This window comes from Leptodactylus fuscus, chromosome 6, assembly GCF_031893055.1.
Source record: "Leptodactylus fuscus isolate aLepFus1 chromosome 6, aLepFus1.hap2, whole genome shotgun sequence".
Classification (NCBI taxonomy): Eukaryota; Metazoa; Chordata; class Amphibia; order Anura; family Leptodactylidae; genus Leptodactylus; species Leptodactylus fuscus.
The window spans coordinates 49,268,641-49,294,503 of record NC_134270.1 but is presented as its reverse complement, the minus strand read 5'-3'; the positions used below and the strand labels follow the sequence as shown (position 1 = coordinate 49,294,503).

General features: G+C 40.7%; 5 protein-coding genes across 5 annotated transcripts in view; all 5 read right to left on the bottom strand.

The window, feature by feature from the left end:
- Window positions 1-25,863, bottom strand: part of ZBTB45 (zinc finger and BTB domain containing 45) — a 500,250-nt gene that overhangs the window by 425,736 nt on the left and 48,651 nt on the right. The window lies entirely within an intron of this gene.
- LOC142209105 (olfactory receptor 5V1-like) lies at window positions 2,356-4,305 on the bottom strand. The gene is made up of 2 exons (XM_075278045.1): window positions 3,394-4,305; window positions 2,356-2,436 (listed from the first exon to the last, which is right to left on the bottom strand). Exons 1-2 carry the CDS (start codon window positions 4,303-4,305, stop codon window positions 2,356-2,358), a joined length of 993 nt encoding a protein of 330 aa, XP_075134146.1.
- LOC142209104 (olfactory receptor 5V1-like) lies at window positions 6,608-7,522 on the bottom strand. The gene has a single exon (XM_075278044.1). It carries the CDS (start codon window positions 7,520-7,522, stop codon window positions 6,608-6,610), a length of 915 nt encoding a protein of 304 aa, XP_075134145.1.
- On the bottom strand, window positions 12,182-13,102 carry LOC142209103 (olfactory receptor 8B8-like). Its single transcript, XM_075278043.1, has one exon. It carries the CDS (start codon window positions 13,100-13,102, stop codon window positions 12,182-12,184), a length of 921 nt encoding a protein of 306 aa, XP_075134144.1.
- Window positions 15,670-16,602, bottom strand: LOC142209102 (olfactory receptor 5V1-like). The gene has a single exon (XM_075278042.1). It carries the CDS (start codon window positions 16,600-16,602, stop codon window positions 15,670-15,672), a length of 933 nt encoding a protein of 310 aa, XP_075134143.1.

Genomic DNA, 25,863 nt, shown 5'->3' with positions numbered 1-25,863 from the left:
AATTCCAGCTGAATCTTCCCTTCGAAAAGCTCAACGGTTCCCTGCTGTTTGCCAATAGAGAAATTTATATCCACATGTGTGTCATTTCTATAGTTGGGGAAATTGCTTAACAAATTGTGGGGTGCCTTCCTCCTTTAACCCCTTGTAAAAATGAAACATTTTGGGTTAAAGCTACATTTTATAGATAACGCTAGGTTCACACCTGCGTTCACGGTCTCCGTTCTATGGTTTCCGTCTTCTGCATGCCAGAAGACGGAAACCATAGACCGGGTCCGGCCGTGCGCAGCGGTGAGCGTTTTAGGCTCTCCGCCGCGAAACCGGATTTTTTTATCCGGACACAGAGTACTGCATGTCCGACTCTGTGTCCAGATTATAAAACCCGGTTTCGTGGCGGAGAGCGCAAAACGCTCACTGCCGCGCACGGCCGGACAGCTTTCTCACCCATTCAAATGAATGGGTGAGAAAGTCTCCTGCAGGTTTCCGTCTCCTGCCTATGTTTTAGGCAGGAAACGGAAACCTCAAGTACGGAGACCGGGCGCAGATGTGAACGAGCCCTTAGAATGTTTTCCATTTTTTATGGCCCAATTCTGTGAAAGACCTGTAAAGTCAAAATAATCACTATACCCCTTTATAAATTCCTTGAGGGGTCTAGCTTCTAAAATAGGGTCACTTTTGGGTGTTTCCACTGTTTTGGCATCTCAGGGGCTCTGCAAATGGATCATTCCAGCAAAATCTGCCCTTCAAAAGCTGAGTAGTGCTCTTTCTGTTTCAAGCGCTGCTATCTTCACCATACATCAGTGTACCAGCACATATGGGGTATTGTTGTGCTCAGGAGAAAAAAGTTAGTTGTTTATTCTTATTTAACCCTTTGTGAAGATGAAAAAATTGAGGCTAAAGCAACACTTGATCGGGAAAAAGGTCATTTTTAAATTTTCTGTCCCTATGGATAAATTCAGTGAAAAACTTGTAGGGTCAAAATACTCACTATACCCCTTAATAAATTCTAGTCTAGGCTAGTTTCCAAAATGGGGTCACATTCTAGAGGTTTCTACTGTTTTGGCACCTCAACAGCTCTGTAAATGCGACATGGTGCCTAAAAATGATCACAACAAAATCTGCACTACAAAAACTCATTGGTACTCCTTCCCTTCTCTATCTTGATGTGTGCCCATATATCAGTTTACACCCACATGTTGTGTATTATGGTAGTCAGGAGAACTTGCATAACAAATTATGTGATGTATTTTCTCCTTTAACCCCTTGTGAATGTGTAAATAGTAGGGCTAGATGAACATATTAGTAAAAGAAAATGACGTGTAAATTTCACCTACAATTTTTTAATTTCTTGTTAAAGGGGTATTCCAATAAACATAACCATTTTTTAATTTGTAGATAATTAAAAGTTAAACAGTCACAATAAGGAAATCATGGCTGTTTTTTTGACAAGTCGAAGACCATATAAAGTTTCTGCATTTGTGGTTGTATCCATTGGCAACAGATCAAGACAACAGACTGTCACCACTAAGATAGCAGAAAAAAATCTTTAAAAGTGCAAAATTTTAACTGCTTATATATGCAAAAATGTTACCCCTTTAAATGTTTATAGGGTTGAGATACTTGGTATATGCTTTTTTGGCTTATTTAAGGGGTGTAGTTTTGAAAATGGGGTGATTTATGGGGGTTTCTGATACTGGGGGCTTCCAAAACCCATTCATAACTAGATTAGTCCCTTGAAAAATGGGTTTTGTAAATGATCTTGAAAATTTTGAAAATTGTTGTTTGACTTGTAAGCTTTATAATGCCCATAAAAAATAAAACGGTGACTAAAATTTGATGACAACATAAAGAAGAGATAAGGTACATTAAATTTATGATCTAATTTCAATGATATGACTATCTGTATGCAATGCACAGCAATTCAAACTTTTTAAAATTAATACTTTTCAAAATTTCCACCAAATTTCTTATTTTTTCTTAATTAAGTACAAAACATATCAACCAAAATTTACCACTAAGACAACAAAACAATATAAAAATCGCTTTGGCGAGTTAAAGTGTCCCAAAGTTATTACTGCATAAAGTGACACATGTCAGATTTGAATAATTGAGCTCTGTCAAGATGTCAAAGGGTCCATTCACATGGGGGAAAATGGTGAGGAATTTGGTGTGGAATTTCAGTGCTGAAAAAAAGCCTCCCATTGCCTTCAATGGGTTCCTTTTTCTGCTACCATTAAACATGTGAATGGACTCAAAAACTGGCTTTAGCGGAAAGGGGTTAAGGCACATCTGAAACACAGTACTTCTTTGTGTCAAAATCATTGGAAAGTCTAAAATATCAGTCAAGATATCAAGATATCAGGAAGAGAATTGTGGACTTGAAGAAGTCTGGTTCATCCCTGGGTGCAATTTCCAGATACCTGAAGGTGCCTTCTTCATCTGTACAAACAATTGTACGCAAGTACAAATAAGATGGGAATGTCCAGCCATCCAGCGCTAATGAAGGAGACGAGTTTTATCTCCCAGAGATGAATGTGCTTTGATAGGAAATGTGCATATCAACCCAAGAACAAAAGCAAATACGGTCTAATGCAGTCATATATGGTCAGACTGGTCAGTATTGTTTCCATTACTTACAAAGTGCTACTCCAGGGAAATAATAGAAGAGGGAGCTTTATCCAATCCGCCAGTCTTTTCCCAGTGTCTACTTATGTGTATACGATTGGAGTAAGGAAGTGCAGAGAGTCGCCTGATGTGGAAATTTTAGTTTTTAGTTTGTGCTTGTCTGTATAAGATTGTGGTTTGATTGTGCCTGAATTTGCCATCCATGTCTGAAGGACACTTGTTCTCTACTCCATGACGTTTTCATAACTCATGAGTCAACTCCATACACCTTTGCTGGCTGACAAGGCAGCTCCTCTGAAGAAGAGTCCAAGGACCTCTTGCAAAAAAAAAATCTCAGGGGATAATTGTTGTTCAGAATTGTTTTACTTGATTTTTTCAGCGCTATTATTTATTAGATGTTGTATGCATTACTAAATGGCTGTTGTGGACAGTTCAATCCAACCACGGAGTCAATGACTTTATTCATTGGTGTAGAAGGTTTATGTAATAGAGTATAATGGGATTGGAAGATTGACCGCTATTAACCTGGCCACCTTTAGCCCTTTCTCGATATCCATTGTACTATTATGGCAGATGTTGTGTCTTTAACCATGACAGCCCCTCAAGAGCTGAGCAATGTTTTACAGTGTACTATAAGTGACCCCATAACCAATAAAAACTGTAAATGGCTGGTAGTTGTGACTTTTCGAAACTCTGCAAGCAAATATTTCAGCTTGTTGAGATCAGTACTGCTATTCTCCTATGAGACAAATGAAGTGGCATCTCAAATACCTTATTCAAAGCTCTTTTCACATCTTTATTTCTCAGGCTGTAGACAATAGGATTCAATAACGGAGGGACAACACTATATAGAACAGATGACACACGGACAATGATGAAGGAATCTCCAGCAATTGGTCCATTGTAGTTAAACATAGCAGTTATGTAGAAAACAGTGACAACTGTGAGGTGTGAGGAACATGTGGAGAAGACCTTTTGTCTTCCTTCTGAGGAGCGGATTTTCAGGATAGTGGAAATGATATGTGTGTAGGTATTCATCACAAGTAGAAAAGGAGACATCCCTATAAATATGGTGACCACATGTAACAACACTTGGCTGCCCTGAATGTCACTACAAGCGGCTTCCAACATTGGAAGGACATCACAGAAGAAATGGTTGATATGATGATCTCCACAGAAGGTCAATTTCGAAGTCATTAAGGTATGAAACACGGCATTTACCAATCCGCAGACCCAACACCCAGCAACAAAGCCTGAGCAGAACCTCTTATTCATAACAGAATGGTAACGGAGGGGATTACATATGGCTACATACCGGTCATAAGCCATGACAGCAAGAAGAAGACATTCAGATCCTCCAAAACAGACAAAAAAATAGAGCTGCATGAAACATCTATGGAAGGAAATCCTCCTGTTCCCAGTGAGAGCATTGGCCAACATGGCTGGGAGGGTAACCGTAGAATAACAGACGTCTAATAAGGATAGGCAACTCAAGAAAAAGTACATGGGTGTCTTGAGGTGGCTGTCCACCTGGATGATGCAAAATACAGTGAAATTCCCTATTATGGTTATTGTGTAGGTTACTGCAATTAAAAGGGAGAATATAATATGACTCTCTGAAAATCCTAAAAGGATAAAATCATCCAAAGAATTATTACTATGAGCTGCCATATTGTCAATCATCTCGAGACTTTGAAAACAATATTATAATCCATTGGATAAATCACTAATTAGTCTTCATAATGAAATCTTACCATATATATATATATATAATGGTGCTGATATAAACTAAATATTCAGTACAAGGTACAAAATCGTATTTATCAGGACTGCTTCATGCCTACAGAGTGGAGATGCAATTAATTTAGTAACAGCCATATACCTCCCAATAAATCCAAGGGGCTGTCAGGATTTATGTTTTTATGGCCTTAGAATAGGCCATAAATATCCAATAAGTGGGGGATAACAAGCAGCCCATACTATATACAATATGAGGCCACTCGCTGCTGGACTTTTACAAATGTTAACTAACAATAGCAAAAATTCTGATTCAAAAATTCCCAGCTGATGTCCTCACCGTACCCCGCCGCTGCCGCTTCTTTCTCTGAGTAGTCCTTGTTGTCATTTTTGAGTAGGTAAAAATCAGCTGCAGTAAAGAAAAAATTGTTGGCCACATATTAGTTTTCCATTTTCCCTCATATCTGACTGACGGAGGTGGATTGCATTTTCGGATCGCAAGGCTTTATGTTATATCAGCAGCCTCATATTAAATGAGTCCCAAAACTCCTCAATTTCCAATCACCACAAGGTAGATACTTAGAAAAAAGTCCACAGAGACGGCACTTTCTTCTGGGAAATGTGAATGATTAATGTCAATTATTGATATAATGCAAGTCTACATTTACATTAATTTTGCGTAGAAATAGAGAAAAGGTATTTATATCAATGAATGGTAAAAACATTGGGGAAATTTACATTTTCTTTAAAGTGTAACTACATTTTCAACAATCTTTGATTTTCTGGCAGTATTTGTGTCATTGATAAAATTTTGTAATATACTTTAACACATTTTGTCTCCTTTCTGTGAAATCCTACATTTCTTTATGCTTTCTCTTGTTTCTGTATGAGAACTGTTCCTGCCCCTTACTGAATGTTACTGTGTATTGCGTACAGGCTCCGAGAATGGGCTGTGTAGAAAATAAGGGGGATGGGTTCATTTCAGTTATGCTGGGTTCACACCAGCGTTCTGGTCTCCGTATCAGGTTTCCGTCTTCTGCCGGCAGAAGACGGAAACCTGTCAGACAGTGTCCAGCCGTGAGCGCCGGTAAGCGTTATATGCTCTCCACGGCGAAACCGGTTTTTTAAACCAGACACAAAGTCCTGCATGTCGGCTCTGTATCTGGTTAAAAAAAAAAAAAACGGTTTAGCGGCGGAGAGCATAAAACGTTCAACGGCGCTCACGGCCGGACACTTTTCAAACCCATTCTGATGAATGGGTTTCAAAAATTCCTGCAGGTTTCCGTCTCCTGCCCAGTTTCGTGCAGGAAACAGAAACCTGCATAACAGAGACCCGGGTGCAGATGTGAATGAGCCCTTACTAGTATATGTCGGAAATTATAAAACATACAAACTTGCTTTTGGTGTCATATGAAAGAGGAAATTCTCATCTTTGATATTGAAATGTATAGATGCGCAAATCAATTTGTACCAAGCTGTGTTCGACTCGAATATTCCAACATATTTACAAGTGCCTGATGAATAGTAATAACCCAAAACATTGTATTTATGTACGCCATTAAAACATTTTTTAAGAAGCATAAACATTTTGGAGTGTGGTTCTAATTCCTTTATTCTACATTCCCAAAATGGCATCAATTAACCATCAGGTCTTCCTACAAAAAATAAGCCCTTGTAAAATTCCGTTAACAAAAAAATAATTAAGTTATCGGTCTTGGAAAGCAGCGATGGAAAAAAAATTGTCATTACAATAAGGGTTTTTACTTTGTAAAATTATTAAAACAATTAAAAAAACACAACTTCAGCATCAAATTTGGTATCATTTTAATTAAATCCACTCTGTGAATAAATTTGTCACATTATTTAAGTCAGTCACTAAGGGGTTAAGTCTTTTAAAGTCAAGTTGTATAATCTTTACCTAAAAATACAGGTTGGCCATAAAATAACCTCAGGTGTTTGGAGTCGTGTGCAGGCTGACCCAATGGACGGAATTGCCTGAAAATTTGTATGTGTGCTAATCATGGGGAAACGGACGGCATGAAAAAAAATTTAATACCAAAACTCGCCACCAGGGGATAATGTGGCGCTGTAAAGTGAGCGCGCGTCGCAAAACCCGTCTGTCGATACTTGGGGATGTCCCATTTGGACCACCGACTAGCATGACTGTTCAATGTGGCCGCCATCATGCATGGTGAGCATGAGGTTACTTTATGGCCACCCTGTATATACGATAATTCATCACTACAATTTATGTTCTAGTTATTGCTTTCTTTAAGGCTTTCTTCACATCTTGGTTCCTCAAACAGTAGATTACAGGGTTTAACATAGGGGACAGTATACCATAGAGAACAGACGAAATTTGGCCGATGATGAAGGAATCTCCAGAACTAGGACCATTGTAGTTAAACATGCCTGTAAAGTAGAAGATACTGACAACAATAAGGTGTGAGGAACATGTGGAGAAGACCTTCTGTCTTCCTTCTGAGGAGCGGATTTTGAGGATAGTGGATATTATACGTATATAGGAATTCATCACAAGTAGAAAAGGAGACATCCCTAGAAATATAGTGCCTACATGTAACAACACTTGGCTGCCCTGAATGTCACTACAAGCTGCTTCCAACATTGGAAGGACATCACAGAAGAAATGATTGATACGATGATCTCCACAGAAGGTCAGTCTCAAGGTTGTCAAGGTATGAAACATGGCATTTAATAACCCACAAAACCAGCACCCAGCAACAAAGCCTGAGCAGAACCTCTTATTCATAATGATGGGGTAATGGAGAGGATTACATATGGCCACATATCGGTCATAAGCCATGGCAGCCAGAAGAAGACATTCAGATCCTCCAAAACAGACAAAAAAATAGAGCTGCATGAAACATCTATGGAAGGAAATCCTCCTGTTTCCAGTAATAGCATTGACCAACATAGCCGGAAGAGTGACTGTGGCGTAACATATGTCTAATAAAGATAGACAACTCAAGAAGAAATACATGGGCGTCTGAAGGTGGATGTCCAAATATATAATGCTAAACACAGTGAAATTTCCGATGATAATCATGGTGTAAATGCCAACCATTAAAATTGTACCAATGACTTGTCCGTCCATGAATCTAAGTAGAAGAAAATCATCCAGGGTTTGGTTGTCTGCTTTCATCCAATTCATCTGCTACAACTTCAAGAAAGAACATTGAGATAAAATTCATTATTTTTTGGAAAGTTAAGTAGCTGGGCAAGTGACGGCTTCTTGCTGTCGATTTCAACAATTTATTAGACGCTTATCTAAAGAAGGATTAGTCCAAAGAATAAACATACATACTTCTAATACACTTGTCATATAATCTGTATTTAATGTCTTCTACTGACACCTTAAACAAAAAGACCCAGAGCCAGGACCACTCTAAATGGCTATTCTCCAGGTCTGGACAGCAGGGATTCAGCTCACATCACTAGACTAGATTTTGACCTGGCTCTACCAGATATAAATTAATATATCTATCACATACCAGTTTCTATAAAGGTTGTCTGTGCAAAAATGCGGTTGCACATCTAAATATACCTCTGTGTGACATAAGGCTCTGCTCACATCTGTTGTTTCCAATTATCATAAGAACCATGATAAAGTGCGGGGTCCATATTACACTGGTTACCAAGGGTGTCGGAAATACTCTACTGAATTAAAATAGGATCCATCAGGGCAAAACTATATTTCTAGTCAAATTCATTATCTCCAAACTGAGCTTCAGATGCAAATGTTGACATAAATCCCACCCAAGTACTCATATAGAACATAAGCAGATATCAATACATTTATACATGTTATACTATAGGTTTGCCCCTCTGTATTTCTCTTTGATTAAAGACGAACCAAGTATTCTTTCTTATGTATTGGGGGGTCGCAGGTACCTTCCATCTTCTTCTTCACCAGCTCTAGATACAAAAGTGTACTAGAACCAACCATTGATGAGAAACACATAAGAGCATATTCACACTACTGGTTGTCAAGAACCTGGCCAATTCTTTTTAACCTGGATGTCCAGTAAAAATAATCTTCTAATATTTTATTAATACCTGAGAAATCACATGGCTGACATTTATGATCCCCAGCCATTACTGTTTTGCAGAAGGAGTTGGCCCTATAGAGTGATCTAACACTATTGTTCCTGACTCATACCCTAAGATACTTACTGGGTTCTGCGGAATAGGTAGACTTTGTGAAAATAATATATAATAATAATAATAATGAGAGAATGAATTATGTTTTGCAAGCAATGTAAGTAGCATAGCAAGACCTGACATGTAACGTTACTCTTTGAGATGATGTTGAATATCCAGACAGTAGAGTTATATTGTCAGCTTCCAAGTCCTGGTGAGTAATGAACCTTGTCCTATAAAAAGAAGACCAAAGGACTCACCAAGGACCTGCAGAAAGAAAACCAGACAATCTGCAGAGCTCCTGAGTATATTATTTGAGATTTCAAGCCCTCTGAGGATGTTTAATGAGGATAAGTGCTCTGGGACAATGTACATTGTTGATCCCAAAAGCCCTACTTTACACTGTTACGTTTTTTTTTTTAGAATGGAATGGACTTTCTGTTGAGCTCAGTGTCACCCCCTACTAAATCACACATTGAGGAAAGTGACTGAATGGCAAGTTTTAACCTCTGGATCGCTACCGATCAGCATTATGAAGGTGATCCAGTGAGCACCTTTGTACTCAGGGGCGTAACTACCAGAGCTGTTTTCAGAGTTCTGCTTCTTGTCACTGGTACCAATGAGCAAATTTGCTGTCAGACACTTCCCTAACATCTTGCTGCCTACTAAATATGTCTCAGCTCTGATGTCTTCTTCAATTATATTAATATACAGCCTAACCACAATTTGCTGCTCTTTGTCAAACGTGGTTATGGGCTGCAGTGTTAACATATAACATATAATAAGTAGTAAACTAGTAAAAAGTTGTGTTCTGGGCAGGGCCATTAACACCATCACTTAGGCATCTCCTCCCAACTGTCAGAGAACACAAAGACGGATTACTGAACCAGCACACTATGTCCCACCAATTCCAATCATGGCCCTTTGTGTCCAAACACTGAACTAGTTCCCTTCATTTTATAGCATACAGTAATGCTGATATCATGCACCCTTGTATATCCCTGAGTATTTACGTGAAGTTTTAGTTAGACATGTATACAATGGTAATTTAAATAGGGATATTGCCAATATGATATGTGAGTGGATTTGGCTGCAGATGACCAACACTAGAGTACCAAAAATACAGCTCCTTGGGATGCTCAAAGTTTGGGACATTATTTTATAACCCAACACTGCTTTAAACTTCTCTCCTTCTTTATTTCTAATCTATTTGATGAGTTCCTATCAAGGGGTATGAATACTTTTGCAAGCTACTGTATGACTCCATACTCATGACCAGAGACCTCAACCAGCCCACTAACTTCATAAAAGTGAAGTGCACCATAAAAGAAAACACTTCAAGTGCACTCTTGTGTAAGGATTGCTGGTCAGTGGTCTAGGAAGTATATGCCCACCACCTCCTTTAGATGTCCTAAGTCCCTGAAGCCATTTGTAGGGACCTACCTGTAACCTTCTCACTTATCCTCTTATCTATAGAGGTCTTATTTCAGGCACAGTCAAAAAAAATCTGAAGAAGCAATAGGAATACAATTGATATCCGGTGTATAACTTGTAACCGCAGGACCCCAATGAAAAACCTCTATCAGTGTTCCCACCTACTATGTGCAATTTTTAATACTGGTGTCTCCTTATACGATAGTGAGTACTTTCAGGCATGAGGTTTCTGCGTCTGAGATCTATTTCTCCATGTCCTATAGTTACACCACTACTTGATATTACAGATACGGCTTGGAGAAATGTATCTATGCTATTACTGACCTGACACTTTTAGGCACTTAACAGGATCATAAAACAATTATTAACATGAAAATCTAAATGAAATGGACATGAAATGTTGCAAAATATTTTATTCACACAATACGGATCATAAGTTACAGACTTTATTATGCTCCAGAGCTGCACTCACTGTTCACGTCTACATACATTACATGATGTATCACATACTGATCCTGAATTACAGATTACTCCAAAGCTGTCTTCAGCACTCTGACGTCTTCTTCATTTATATTGATATAGTCTATTTCCAGGAGCTGTTGCTCTTTAGATGTTAATACAAATATATAACATAGTTTAAAATATATAGTAATTAATAAGAAGTAATTTGTGTAATAAAATGCAATTAATGATATTACTACAAGATCTTGATTGCCAATTTCATAGTTCCTTGACTCATCTTTGCACACCTCCATTGAAGCTGTCTTTGCGCCTATGTTGGTCGTCAATCAATTTTCACAGGAAGAGATATGGTGTTTGAGGGGCCCATAGTCCCTGATCTCACATAAAAACACCAGTATTTTAAAAGGCATGATAGGTGGTAGCAGGGGCGTACTAAAGTAACGTAACTAGCAAAGACTGGGCCCCATAGCAAACATTTGACTTGTGCCCCCCCCCACACACACATATGGACCCCTTTCCTGGTCCCCCCTGTGCACATAGTATAATATCCTATAGCGGTCCCTCCCTACAGTGTAGTGTCTCATAGCAGTCCCTCCTCTATGATGTCATATAGCGGACCCTCCACGCAGTATAATGCTCCAAAGTGGCCCCTCCACACAGTATTATGACCAATAGTGGTCCCTCCAAACAGTATAATGTCATATAGTGGACCTTTCACACAGTATAAAGTTCCATAGTGGCATCTCCGCACATTATTATGACCCATCGTGGTCTGTCCCCACAGTATAATGTGCTATATTAGCTCCTACACACAGTGTTATGTTCCATAGTGGCCCCTCCACACAGTATAATGTTCCATAGTGGCCCCTCCACCCAGTATTTTGTCCCATTGTGGCCCCAATGAAGTTCATTGCAAATATTGTAAAAATTTAGGGTTCATCAAAACCCAAAATGTTTTGGTACACCACCCATGAACTATTATTATAATCTGGCCTCTTTTCAGACCCCAGAGTAGAATGATTGAGGAGGTGACTAATCAGTGGTACTTACCTCTGTTGGGCTCTGCTGCGGTCCTCTTCAATGACGTCACAGATGTGGGTTATGCCGGCTTTGACATCACTACAGAGGCTGAAGACTGCATGGAGTCGCACCAGAGAAGTGATTAACACTGTTTTTTATGTTCACTCACCTCCCCAGGGTCTCCTAACATTATACTCTGGGGTCTGAAGTGCCCCCAAGTGTACTAATAGCAGAATTTGTTGGGGTTTGCCCCACCAAATACTTTTGCCTTACTTATCAATCCCATCTCCTGCTCATGGCTACCTCCACTTTCCCTTATTCCCTCCAGGAGGCCCCAGAGAAGTGATATGAGATGCACAGAGCCTCCTGGTGGTAAGGAGGAGAAGCCGAGGTGGCTGTGAGTAGAAATTGGGATCGATAAGTAAATAGGACATGTTACCTGCTTGGATTATTTCAAAGTTAACAGCTTTTAAAAAAAAAAAAAAAAAAAGCAGCAGGGGCCCACCAGGCCCCCTTAGGTTCCGGGCACAGTGACAGTCGCTACGATTTCTACCACGGTACTTATACCACTGGGTAATAGGCCCTATCATAGATACTGCAACGAAGACTAAAAGCTACATTTCTTGCTAGGGATGACTAGAATTTTCAATAAGATGGAAAAGGACAATGTTTCAAGGAGGATTTTGTACTCTGGGGATGAGGGGTGATAGGGTCACATGCCATATATTAACGTAAAAGTCCTACATTATCCTTGCAATACTAGTAGTTTTTTTAAGGCTGTCCTTACCTCATTGTTTCTCAAGCAATAAATAACTGGGTTCAGAAATGGAGGTAAGACGCTATTAATAATGGAAGACACTCGGACAACTGTAAAGGATTCTCCAGAATTGGGGCCATTGTAGCTGAAAATACCTGTAATGTAAAAAACTGTGACAACAATAAGGTGGGAGGAACATGTAGAGAAGACCTTCTGCCTTCCCTCGGAAGAGTGAATTTTAAGTATTGTAGAAATAATGTGTACATAGGAGTTCATCACAACTGAAAATGTGGATACCCCAAGCACCACCGTGTCTACTCGAATCAGCATCTGACTACTGTAGATGTTGCTACAAGCTGCTTCCAACATTGGAAGAACATCACAGAGAAAATTGTTGATATGATGATCTCCACAAAATGTTAGTCTCAATGTCATTAAGGTGTGGAACATGGAATTCATCAAACCGAGGAGGCAACATCCTACCACAATGTAGGAGCAAAACCTTTTGTTCATAATGAGGATGTAGTGGAGGGGGTTACATATGGCTACATATCGGTCATAGGCCATGGCAGCAAGAAGAAGACATTCAGTTCCTCCAGCGGAGATGAAAAAATAGAGTTGGGTAAAGCACCCACTAAAGGATATCCTCCTGTTCCCTGATAAAGCATTGACCAGCATAGCTGGGAGGGTGACCGTAGAATAACACACATCTAAGATGGACAGGCAACACAAGAAAAAGTACATGGGGGTCTGGAGGTGGCTGTTTACCTGGATGATAGTAAATACAGACAGGTTAGCTAAAAGAATCATGATGTATGCCAACATGATCAAAAAGGAACAGATCATTGGTTTCTTGGAAAATCCGAGTAAAATAAAACCATCCATAGAGGTATTGTTCTGAGGTCCCATCAAAAAACATATCATGGTGTTATATTTAGGTCAACATTTTGAATTAATTTCGGTAGTCCATTCGTGACACCACAATATCACAGTGATGAGAGGATAAGAGAGCTTATATCCCTGTTTAGGAAGAAGAACTGGATAGTAAGTGAAGGAACCACATATGAAAACTTCCAGATCAAGAACTTCTTTTTGCATCAGATCTCTGCTCTGGCTTACTGAAGAGGTCTAAAGGAGGGAACCCATTCTCACCTCTGCAATGTTCAAATAAAATCAAACAGGCCTTATTGGCACGTCCAAATAGATATTTGGCATTGCCAAAGCTAGTAAAGTGGGGGGGGGGGAGTTGGAGTCGGGGGGAGAGTTGGGGGTTGGGGGGAGAGTGGTGGGTATGGGGTGGTTTGGGGTATAACAGTCCATGGGGTCTCATCTTCCTCTTAGTTGGTGACAGCTGTATGGGTAGGGGGGGTTATATGTCTGGGGCCAGCATGGTGGCTCAGTGGTTTGCACTGTTGCCTCGCACTGAGGTCCTTGGATTGAATCTGACGAAGGGCAACTTAAGTATGGAATTTATATGGAATTTTCTAACCAGGTTTCCTCCAACATGCCAAAAATGTAACCAGTAAATTGGCTTTCCATGAACAATTAAGCCTAGTGGGTGTTGGGATGAGCGCCTGTATGACAGCCACTGGCTCCACAACTCTCCATTTGTGTGAGAGAACATTACAAATCATTGTCATAATGAGACAACAGAGCCGGACACTGACACCAAAGGACTACTCAAATGTAATATATCCGATGTTAGAGACATCACTAACATATTAGAAATATGATGCATACAAACCGCTCTCATATAAGACATATCCCATAAGACACATGGTCCGCAAATACTTTTTCATACACTGTGAGCAACATTTGTCTAATATACATATAGATGCATGCAGCATACACACTATTGACATATTAGACGCATACACAACACATTTCTTACATATTAGATTTGTACACAACACGTCATGCCCACATTAGATGCATACTGCAATTATTTGAAAGACTGAGGTGTTCCGATGAGCATGTTGGCCTCTTCACTGAATACTAAAACACAGCGTTGTATATTGAGTAGGGGTTGTGTTTGCTGAGCCCTGTTGTCTTGAATGCGACTGAGCTGCTACTGTACTATGTGACTGATGAACATGATCTTTTCATGCAGCTAGATTGTTGGATATTAGGTGCTGGGCTTCCATCAGACACATATTGATGACCTATCCTAAGGAGATGTCATCAATATCTCATTCTCAGAGAGCCCCTTTAAGATGGTTCCAATCAGAACAATCAGCCTACCGGACCGATCCTGCATTCACAAAGAGTAATACCTGGACAATGTTCCTTACATGTACATGAATCCAAATACCAGGCTGTATGTATCAAATGTCAGCAGTTCATGTACTGGATGTTTTTGGCATTCCATCAAAGTTTCCTAATCGTATCACCAGCGACCCTGTAATAAATATCTTATCAAAAATGTAAATGATTGAATAATACCTAAGACCATTGTAAGTGCTTGCACGAGGCTCTGATAATGGCTACGTCTTATAAGGTAGCACAGCAGTAGCCTTGGGACAGGAGAATAAGAACTATAGGGACCTGTATGACTTATGTGAGTTGGGAATTTGAAGATGAATTGCATTTGTTCCTTCTACAGGGATTTTACTCCCAGAAAACTAAATCTATTTTTTTTACATAATATCTTTATTTAAAGGGATTTTCCAGGCAAAAAAAAAATAAAAATCATTTTTCAAAAAAAGTTAGTTAGTGCTATTAATAGGTCAATAAGTGCACCCAAATACCTATAGCAGTGATTTCTGGGGTTCTCAGTCACCTCCTGGCATCTTCTGCATAGTTTGTTTTCTACAAGTTCCATGATGCTTCACTTCTCCTCCCTCTCTCACACACTCCCCCCCCCCCCGTTTCCCTAGCTAGCCCACCCACTACATCATTAGCAGCCATCTGTTGTTTTCCAATCCTAACTCGCCACACCTCCCTCTCTATCACTGACCCCCTCCCTATTTATTTTTTTCCACCAATTGAAAATAAGCCAATAAAAATTAGACCCGCAATAGATAACAAACGCTGGCATGTCTTACATATTAGATGTACTTGCAATCCCCCTGTGAAGAAAGTTAGGCAACTTTGCCTATCTTTCTTTACGGGCGGGGGGGGGGGGGGGGGGGGTCGCAAGTATGTCCAATATGTAAGCATGTAAATAGGAGTATCTCCAGCTGGTAACGGCCTATTAAGTAAAAAAAACAACGCAGCCGTAGCGGCAGTCGCCGGGCCCCTAATGTCCCTGTGTCCCTGTGCTACTGCTACTACCCCAGTAGATATGCCCCTGACTATGTATCTTATATACTGTGTGAGCGCTGTAAGTTTGTAGATAGGTATGTGTGTGCGTATCCACTGGCTAATACGGTACAAAGACATATTTTTCCCTATCCAAAACTATTAATAAGAAATTGTCCATGATATTGAAATGTAAGTGTCCAAGACTGTTAGTTTATTTATTTAACTTGACTTTTTTAATATATATATATATATATTTTTGTGATAGCTTTTTTGAAGGCTGTCTTCACGTCATTGTTTCGCAGGCAGTATATGATGGGATTCAGCAGTGGAGGAAGGACACTATATACAATAGATGAGACTTGAGCAATGTAAAATGAATCTCCAGACTTTGGCCCATTGTAGCTGAAAATCCCTGTTATGTAGAAGAGTGTAACAACAATGAGTTGAGAAGAACACGTGGAGAAGACCTTCAGCCTCTGCTCAGAAGAGTGGATTTTCAATATAGTGCAAATGATGTGAGTGTATGAGTTCATCACAACTAGAAATGTTGAGGCTCCTAGCAAGACAGTGTCTATATGCAGTAACATTCGAATAATCTTTGTATCGCTACAAGCAGCTTCCAACATTGGAAGAACATCACAAAAGAAACTGTTAATGTACCGTCTATCGCAAAAACTCAACCTCAAAGTCATCATGGTATGAGACATGGAGTTCAACAACCCAATGAGGCAACATCCCATCACAACATATAAGCAGAACATCCTATTCATAATGCTGGAGTATCGTAAGGGGTTACATATGGCAACATATCGGTCATAAGCCATGGCAGTGAGAAGAAGACTCTCCGTCCCTCCAACATAAACAAAGAAATAAAGTTGTAGAAAACATCTGTGGAAGGCTATCCCTCTGTTACCTGTTATAGAATTGATCAGCATATTTGGGAGGGTAACTGTAGAATAACACACATCTAAGATGGATAGACAGCTCAAGAAAAAGTACATGGGTGTCTTGAGGTGGCTGGTCACCTGGATAATACTGAATACAGAAAGATTCCCTAAAAGAACCATGGTGTAGATCACGGCAAGTAAAAGTGAACAGACGACCTGACCCTTTGAAAACCCTAGTAGGATGAAGTCATCTGATAAAGTCTTGTTCTTAGGCATCATTTAAAAAAAACTGAGGAAACATGAATATTGTTAATAATAATATAATGATATTCTTATATTGACATGATATTATTGAATAATTGGAAACTTCTCTGACGTAATGGAAAATTTCAATGCTTCTAACTATAATGCTAGTGTCTTCTTATGTGGCACAGTGACCATCTTCCACTGTAGACTTGATTGACAGACCTGAGTCCTTACTGGGTAGACTTTTCCATGTACAGGTTGTATTTCTCCAGATGAATTCGGCTGTATGATTTGAATTCAATGATAACTTTTTAACATAAAAACCTAATTTTGTAGCACATGTGAATACAAGAAATTTTACATTCACACATAGATAGTTTCAATCGATTTCGTCAACTCTCGTCAACTACACAAAAAATTCACCATAGAGTACCTAGACAGAGATCAGATGGCTCTTCTAACTTCAAACCCTCCCACTCCCCATTTTATAATTACCATAAATTTGGTCTCGCGGACTCGTGATGGATGAAAATGATTTATGTTCCTACTGTCTTCTCCTTCTCTTCTACTGGACAAGTCATAGCGGTGACGTGCAAAGAGTCAGCCAAAATATCCATGACATCTATGGGAAAAATGATGCGGTCTATGTCATAAAAAGGAATGTCCAGCTTACAACAACATGTTCATTTTTAGGTTCAATATTCTGAACTGATTAACTTCCTAAAATATCTTTATAGTCCCCCCATGTATAGGCATAGAAATAATTGATAAGATAAGATTATTACTGAGCTGAATATAATAAGTATGAATGAAAATATGAAATAACAGGGGTTTTTTTTCAATTTTGAGGAAATAGGGATTTTTATTTTTTTTAGTACATAGATATTCATAGAACAGCCATAAAATTAAGATCATCTGCCTAATATTATGTAGGTCTCATTTGTGTCTACACTCCTAAAATATATGAAAAATCAATCCATTTTCATCCACACAGCTCTAGCAATTAGGTAGGAGTCACTTCTTGCTTCTATGTTTCTTGGATCTTACAACAAATTGAAAACCTATGTGAGAATTAGTAATGGGCAGAACGACTCATTCAACCCAATTATTCCAAATTGTTGGGGGGAGGGGTTATGAAAAAGAACAAATCGCGACTCATTCAAACTAAAATGGCTGCAGCATTATACTCTTCTGACCCCAGACCATAATAGGTGGAGGCCCAGGGGTGGTGACAAAAAACCCCCCAAAAAATTCATACTCACCTTTCATTACCTCGTATGGACCTCCTTGTGGTTCCTGGGGTCAACAACTGAGACCTCTGGTTGGGCCAGCAGCAGAAATATGACGTCATCAAGAAGGAAAAGATGGAGTGCCAAGGAGGCACAATAGAGGTAATGAAAGGTGAGTCTGAATGTTTTTGTTTTTTTTGCCGCCTACGCTGGGCCTCCACCTATTATACTCTGGAGTCTGAAGAGACTGTGCTTGCCTTAGAGAGCTAGAAAGTGGATAGATATGTTTCTTGGAGTGCTGATAGTGTTCTACATTGTTTTAAGCCAATTTAAAGTTTGGTTCGTACCAAACTTGTTTGTTCTGAAACTTATCTTGGACCCGAGTCACCTGAACCCGAAACTAAAGAATCATGAGAGGTTCGCCCAACTTTAAATGAAACATCATGATCTTGCTCCCATGATCTTGTATAATCATCCATAAAAATTAAAAATAATAGACAATGAATTCTGTGTTCTGGTTCTCCTATTATACATTTCTTCAAATGCTGTTAACTTTCTATTTTACTTCATAGGAGACAACTCCCAATGATAGTCTACCAGTTGGTTTGTACTCTTCCCAGTGGGTAGGGGTTTGTTTTTGCAGGATTTGACCCCTTGTCAGCCAATTGTGCTCATCTTTAAAATGTAAACCTCTAACATACCATGCTCTCATCTATCTCAGAAAAATATGATCTTCCATCTCCGACTTGAAATTTGGGGTACCCAAAATTGGTAGCATTGGAAATGGTCATGGAGAAATACCTTTTAATGTAAACACTTTACCCCATTTTGGACTTATTGGACTTACTGCCAAATATTTCCTTACTCTCACAATATATATTTTATTAATCCAAGGTATAATTTGTTTCTGAGAATGCTTGGTCCATAGATACCCATAGATACCCATCCATGTCTCATGACAACATCAGTCTACCACTCTTTCAAGTAAGTCGCTTGATAATATATCATAAAGTCTGGTAGATGCATCCCCCCTATCCTGTGTCATTTTATAACAAGGCATTAATGGCAAGTCTTGTAAGTTGCAACCATGAATCAGACTGGAGAGCTGGAGAATTTGGAGGTCTCGTAAACACCTCTACAGGAAATTTTTAAATCTCTTACATCAAGAGATGTAAAAAAAAAAAAGTTGCAAACCAGAGGGTTATTTTTTTGCTAATTTTGTTACACTGCTCTCACCACTTTCCTGAAATATTGGCTCATTCAGATTTATCATCATTTACACTAGTTTTCTGGCAGAAGTGATGCCTGAAACCTACACAGTTATGAGATTTTAGTGTAGGTGCATGGCCAGCCGGAGGAGGTGCATCTGGTCATAAATCAGGTGCATTCTCCTACAGGGCCTACAAATATTAGACCAACATAACAAAAGCTAGTCTTGATAAATTCCCCATGAACTTTTTGTCATGTTCCTCTAATCATCCCTAAATATGTTTTGCAGTATGGCTGCTGAAAGAGATCACTGCCATTAAAGATTATTGATGCCATGAACGGGGGAAGTTGGTCTGCAACAATGTTTAGGTAAATGGTGCATGTCAAGGTAACATCCACATGATTGCAGGACACAATATTTCATAGCAAAACATTGCCTGAATCACACTGCCTCTCCCATCTTGTCTCCTTCCCATAGTTCATCCAAACTGGTGCCATCTGTTTCCCAGATAAGTGATACACTCTCACCTGGCAATCCATATGATGTAAAAGGATGAAATGCAATGTGATTCTTCACTCTTCATTCTTGACTCCTGTCAATGACCCGATCGCCGATTCGTTGTCCTTCCTTGGGCTTTGTTTAGTAGGTTTCAGAGATGTACTAACCCAGTAGTCTAGCCATACAATTGGTCCCTGTCAACGTTGCCCATTTTTCCTTTTTCTAACACAACAACAAAACTGATCACTTGCTGCCCAATATAGTCTACCCTTGGCAGACGCCATTATCACATTATTCACCTGTCAGTATTATATATATATATATTATCTGATCATTGCATTGGGCTCTGATTCTATGTACAATAGCCATATTTATAGATATTTTACTATAGATTTTTTAGCATTATAGACCAAAAACTACAGCATGTCCTGTTATAGAATCAAACCATTTTACTGTACATTAAGTCATATGAACCAAAAATACATCATGTTACATTATTGTATACTAATATCAAAATAATAAAGCAATATAATAATGAGAAGTAACATAAAAATAATGGCAATTAAGAAGACAGAGTCTTCAGAAACAAGCAGCCCATTGTCTAAGAAGGAAAACCTTTACGTTTCCAGGAGTGCTGACGTCTCAATCCTTGTGAAAAACACTTGAGTTGATTATTTGGCACTGAAGGTTTATTTCTTACAAGGCGCATATTTATTGAGCCTTTTAAATACACAGTGAGGCCAAGGCAATTGGGAACAATAGACAGGGGAGATCTACTGATGTCAGTAAATAGGCAACTATGAATTCTTACGAATAGATTATGTTTAATTAAAGGAGATTTATTGCCTAATTGTTTAACCAATTAAAATTTTATACAAGATATATATTATTTGTTAGCTATTTTTTATTCTCTTATTTTGTATTAATTTATATATATATAATAATATATTTAGCATTCTGTATTCTGTTAATGATTACGAGGGCAGCCATCTTGCCTGACCTGCTCAAACACAGGGACATAGATATAAAAAATGGTTTGGCAAGCTGGTTTTGTGAAACAAAATTGTGTTGTTGTTTTTTTTTAATTTTTCCAATGTTTACTCTACTTTTTAATTGGGGTTAAAAAGTGAGGTGTGGGTAGGAGCTTCACATTCTGACTCTTTTACCAATACATATGCCAGAAACCTGGCATGAGTAAAGCCTGAAATCTACCCTGGCAACTAACTGATAAAGATTTCAGTTTCTGATACATGGACCCCCAAAGATGCACCCAGGGCCAGTTTTAGACAAAGTGGGGCCCTGGGCAGAATCAAAAGTGGGGCCCCAAATGTTTAAATATTGTACCTACGACACAATCATATTGTTAAGTTGAGGAACTGCACAGCCTATCACTGCTGTTTACTAAAGTGTTCCTAAGGTCTTTAAAGAGGACCTTTCACCTCCTGAAGCACATGTGGTGTAATACATCGCTAGAAAGCAGACAGTGCACTGAATTCAGCACACTATCGGCTTTCCCGTTCTGTGCCCTGGTGAAGAGCTATCGATGCCGGTACCGTAGCTCTTCACTGTCAGAATGGCGTTTCTGACAGTCAGTCAGGAACTCCATTCCTCACAGCAGTGTCTATAGCGCTGTACTGTGAGAGGGGGCATTGCTTACTGCTGAGTGGGGAGGAACACCCCCCCCAATATTCATCTATGGACGAGTACTATCAGGAGGGGGGGGCATTCCTCACCGCTCTCACAGTACAGCGATATAGGAGCTGATGTGAGGAAGGACCTTCCTGACTGTCAAAAAATGCCTTCTGACAGTGAAGAGCTAAGGTACTAGCACCGATAGCTCTACACCAAGGGCACAGAACGTAGAGCCTGAACTCGGAGCCACTAAGACTCCCAGCTGCTCTGGGAAGGTGATTTATTGCACTTCATAAAGGGCTTAAGTGCCTGAAACGCGTCGTGCCTTAATAAACATATCGTTATCCAATTGGGTGAGCACTTCTCCTTGCCAAACCTTCTGAATATTTTGGTCCCAATCTGTTGATGCCTCTACGTTCCAGTGACGTTTCTTCCAGCTGCTTCCCTCTCGGTTTCTAACAACTTTTTAAATGTTGGGGTTGTTGTGTCCTACACAACCCCCTAAGGTGAGCGGCTTTGCATTTGCTTACCTTTACTCATACTTGTGCTGAATTTACTACATTAGGGTTGGCTCGGTGCCGTATTTTTCTTTTTCTCTAAATACTGCCTTTGACCACTATACCAGCACTAAATACTGTCATGTCACCCACTGACTGCTATACAAGGACTAAATACTGTCACATCACACACTGACTGCTATACCAGGACTAAATCCTGTCAACCACTGACCACTATACCAGGACTAAATCCTGTCACATCACCCACTGACCGCTATACCAGGATCAAATACTGTCACATCACCCACTGACCACTATACCAGGACTAAATACTGGCATGTCACCCACTGACCGCTATACAAGGACTAAATACTGTCACATCACACACTGACCGCTATACCAGGACTAAATCCTGTCACATCACCCACTGACCGCTATATCAGGATCAAATACTGTCACATCACCCACTGACCGCTATACCAGGGCTAAATACTGGCATGTCACCCACTGACGCCTATACCAGGGCTAAATACTGGCATGTCACCCACTGACGCCTATACCAGGGCTAAATACTGGCATGTCACCCACTGACCGCTATACCAGGGCTAAATACTGGCATGTCACCCACTGACCGCTATACCAGGGCTAAATACTGGCATGTCACCCACTGACCGCTATACCAGGGCTAAATACTGTCATGTCACCCATTGACCGCTACAGCAGGACTAAATACTCTCACATTATCCACTTACTACCAGATTCTCCTCTGCCCTCATAATACAATCCACAAATAGCTGTTTTTACTGTATAATGTTCCCCTCACAGCACCAAGAACTTCACAACTATCAATTTCCTCCATTCTCCATATGAAGAACATAACCCGATCCCTTTTATTTACAGATGCCCCCTCATAATGCCAGCCAGCAATTAACCTCTTCCTGCCCTGTACTGCACTAGGACGCTGTAGTAAGCAGGTTCTTCCTAGTAGCCAGTGGCGTAACTAGGAATGGCGGGGCCCCGTGGCGAACTTTTGACATGGGGCCCCCCCGACACCGAAGATCTCGACCGAGTCCCTCCTACGCATTCCTGTGCGCTCTATTATGTCCCATAGTGGCCCCTGCACACAGTATTATGTCCCTTAGAGGCCCCTGCACACCGTATTATACCCAATAGTGGCCAGTGCACACAGTATTATGTCCTATAGTGGCCCCTGCACACAGTATTATGTCCCTTAGTGGCCCCTGCACACAGTATTATGCCCCATAGTGGCCCCTGCACACAGTATTATGTCCCATAGTGGCCCCTGCACACAGTATTATATCCCTTAGTGGCCCCTGCACACAGTATTATGTCCCTTAGTGGCCCCTACAGGACTAAATACTGTCACCGCTGACCGCTATACCAGGACAAATTGTGGATAAAAAAAATCTGGTTCTGTGCATTACAATTTAGTAACTCCATGTGCCTCATATTAATAGCAGTTAACCCCATCATCTCCCTCACATTAACCCCTGTATGCCTCACCATTAGAGTTACTGATATGTGAGAGACATGGAGGTAATAATAAAGTATCTTCATTACTATTACCCCCAAATGTCTCACATATCAGTAACTCTTATGGTGAGGCAAACAGGGGTTAATGTGAGGGAGATGATGGGGTTAACTGCTATTACTATGAGGCACATGGAGTTACTAAAACACAAGTAATCCCCCCAAATGCCTGATAGTAATAAGTATAGTAACCCCAGTACGTACCTGTGTATCTTCAGTTTCATTTTCCTAGAGCAGCTTCTTCCTCTTCTCTTCTGTGCAGGACGGCACTGATAAGCCCCGCCTCCTCCTCTCATTGGTGGGCGGAGGACAGCAGAGAAAGGGAGGGGGGAGAGAGGGGGAACGTCCTGCAGCGCTGAGAGGAGCCAGAGCTGCAACTCCTGTGTCTCAGCCGTTGCTGCAGCTTCGGGGCCCCCTGTTGGTGGAAAGTATTCCACCAACAGGGGGCCCCGATCATTATACTCGGGGGTCCGAAAAGACCTCCGAGCATAATGATAGCAGCAGTAGCAGCTGTCACCGGGCCCCTAATGTCCCGGGCCCTGTGGCAGCTGCTACCGCTGCTATGGTGGTAGTTACGCCACTGCTAGTAGCCATGTACTCCATGTACTTGTGAGTGCTGATGCCTTACAATGACATACACGGCACCTCTGCAGGTTGGACAGTGGTCCTGGACAACCAGAAAACTGATGCAGACGTGTATTTAAAGAGAACCTTTCATGTCCTCAGAGATGTGCAGTATTAGGCTGCCTTCACACAATGTAAACACGAGCTGATTTTGCCAAAATACACGTGTAAAAAATAGACATGTAAAAATCAGACTCCCATTGAATTCAATGCCATTTTTTACACGCAAAATCGCGGCCGCAAAATAGCGCCGCGTATACGGTACCGGCTCCCATTGAAAACAATGGGAGCGTATACGGCCCGCAAAAGCTCTCGCGGCGTCTAAGTTCCACATTACGAACCAAAAATACTCCGTGTGAACCCAGCCTTAATGGTTATCCACCATTGTAATACTAATAGCCTATCTTTAGGATAGATCAAAAGATGGGACTTTCTCAGATCAGTTACTTCAGGACAGTTTGACTCTCTGTAATGGTTACATGCCACAAGCGCTGCCCCACTGACAGATCGAGCAAGGACAGCCCTGGTCAGAGCAGCAGCCAACAGTCCTGTGGTCACTCTGGAGGAGCTACAGAAATCCACAGCTCAGGTACAGGGAGAATCTGTCCACAGGACAGCTATACGTCACGCAATCCACAAATCTGGCCTTTATGGAAGAGTGGTAAGATGAATACCATTATTGAAAGAAAGACAAAAAAAGTGCCGTTTGCAGTTTGCTACAAGCTATATAGAGGACACAGCAAACGTGAAAGAAGGTGCTCTGGTCAGATGAGACCAAAGTTGAACTTTTTGGCCTAAATGCAAAGCGCCATATGTGGCGCAAAAGTAACACTGCTCATCTCTTTATGATAAGTCTCACAAACTAATTTGCTTCACTTACAATAAGTCCAATAAGGAGAACATACAGACTCCATGCACATGTTGTTCTTAGTTGTATTCAAACTGCCAGACAACAGTTCTACTCACTAAGGGATCTTGCTGACTTGTTTGGGGCTCATATTGATATGTACACACAATATGAGGAGGCATATACTAACCACCCCTTACTTTCTGTCAATTTCATGTCAACTAGATCTAACCCATAGCTCCCAACCGTCCCAAATCCAGTGGGACAGTCCTGGTTTTTCACTATTGTCCAGCAGTGTGGGGTAGCTTACGGTTTGTCCCGCTATGTCCCTGAAGAATTTTGCTGTTAAACTTTGTGATGCACTGGCTCTTATCTCACAGTAAGGTAAGGTAAGGTAAGGTAAAGGTAAAGGTAAGGTAAAGGCTAAATGGTAGATGCAGTGGCGTAACTAGGAATGGCGGGGCCCCGTGGCAAACTTTTGACATGCCCCCCCCCCGACCGACACCGATGCCAAAGACCTCAACCGACCCCCTCCTACGCATTTCTGCGCGTTCTATTATGCCCCATAGTGGCCCCTGCACACAGTATATAGTGCCCCTGCACACAGTATTATCCCCCATAGTGGCCCCTGCACACAGTATTATGCCCCATAGTGACCCCTGCACACAGTATTATGTCCCTTAGTGGCCCCTGCACACAGTATTATCCCCCATAGTGGCCCCTGCACACAGTATTATGTCCCTTAGTGGCCTCTGCACACAGTATTATCCCCCATAGTGGCCCCTGCACACAGTATTATGCCCCATAGTGGCCCCTGCACAAAGTATTATCAACAATAGTGGCCTTCACACAGTATTATGTCCCACTGTGGACGCCCATAAACAATTATTATACTTTGGGGTCTTTTCAGACCCCAGAGTATAATAATCAGAGACCCGGGGGAATAAAAACATAAAAAACCACTGTTACTTACCTATCCCCCGGCTCCTACGCTGTCTTCTCCGCTGCCTTCTCCTCTGGCGTCCTTGTTCAATGACGTTGGACGTCACATGACCCGGGACGCAGGCCGGGTTCATGTGACGTCAGAGACGTCAGGAAGGAGGCCTGGCAGGATCGTGGAGAGGTAAGTAACATGTTTTTTATGTTTCTTTCCTCTCCCAGTCCGCCAATCATTATACTCGGGGGTCCGAAAAGACCACGGTAGCG

Excerpts from the sequence above, each read along its gene's own strand:
- LOC142209104 (XM_075278044.1), bottom strand. The coding sequence starts at position 7,522 with ATGAAAGCAGACAACCAAACCCTGGATGATTTTCTTCTACTTAGATTC.
- LOC142209105 (XM_075278045.1), bottom strand. The coding sequence starts at position 4,305 with ATGATTGACAATATGGCAGCTCATAGTAATAATTCTTTGGATGATTTT. Across the intron at positions 2,437-3,393 it reads TGAAAAGAGCTTTGAATAAG|ATGAAGAAGGCACCTTCAGG; the intron begins GTATTTGAGATG and ends TTGTTTGTACAG.
- LOC142209102 (XM_075278042.1), bottom strand. The coding sequence starts at position 16,602 with ATGATGCCTAAGAACAAGACTTTATCAGATGACTTCATCCTACTAGGG.
- LOC142209103 (XM_075278043.1), bottom strand. The coding sequence starts at position 13,102 with ATGGGACCTCAGAACAATACCTCTATGGATGGTTTTATTTTACTCGGA.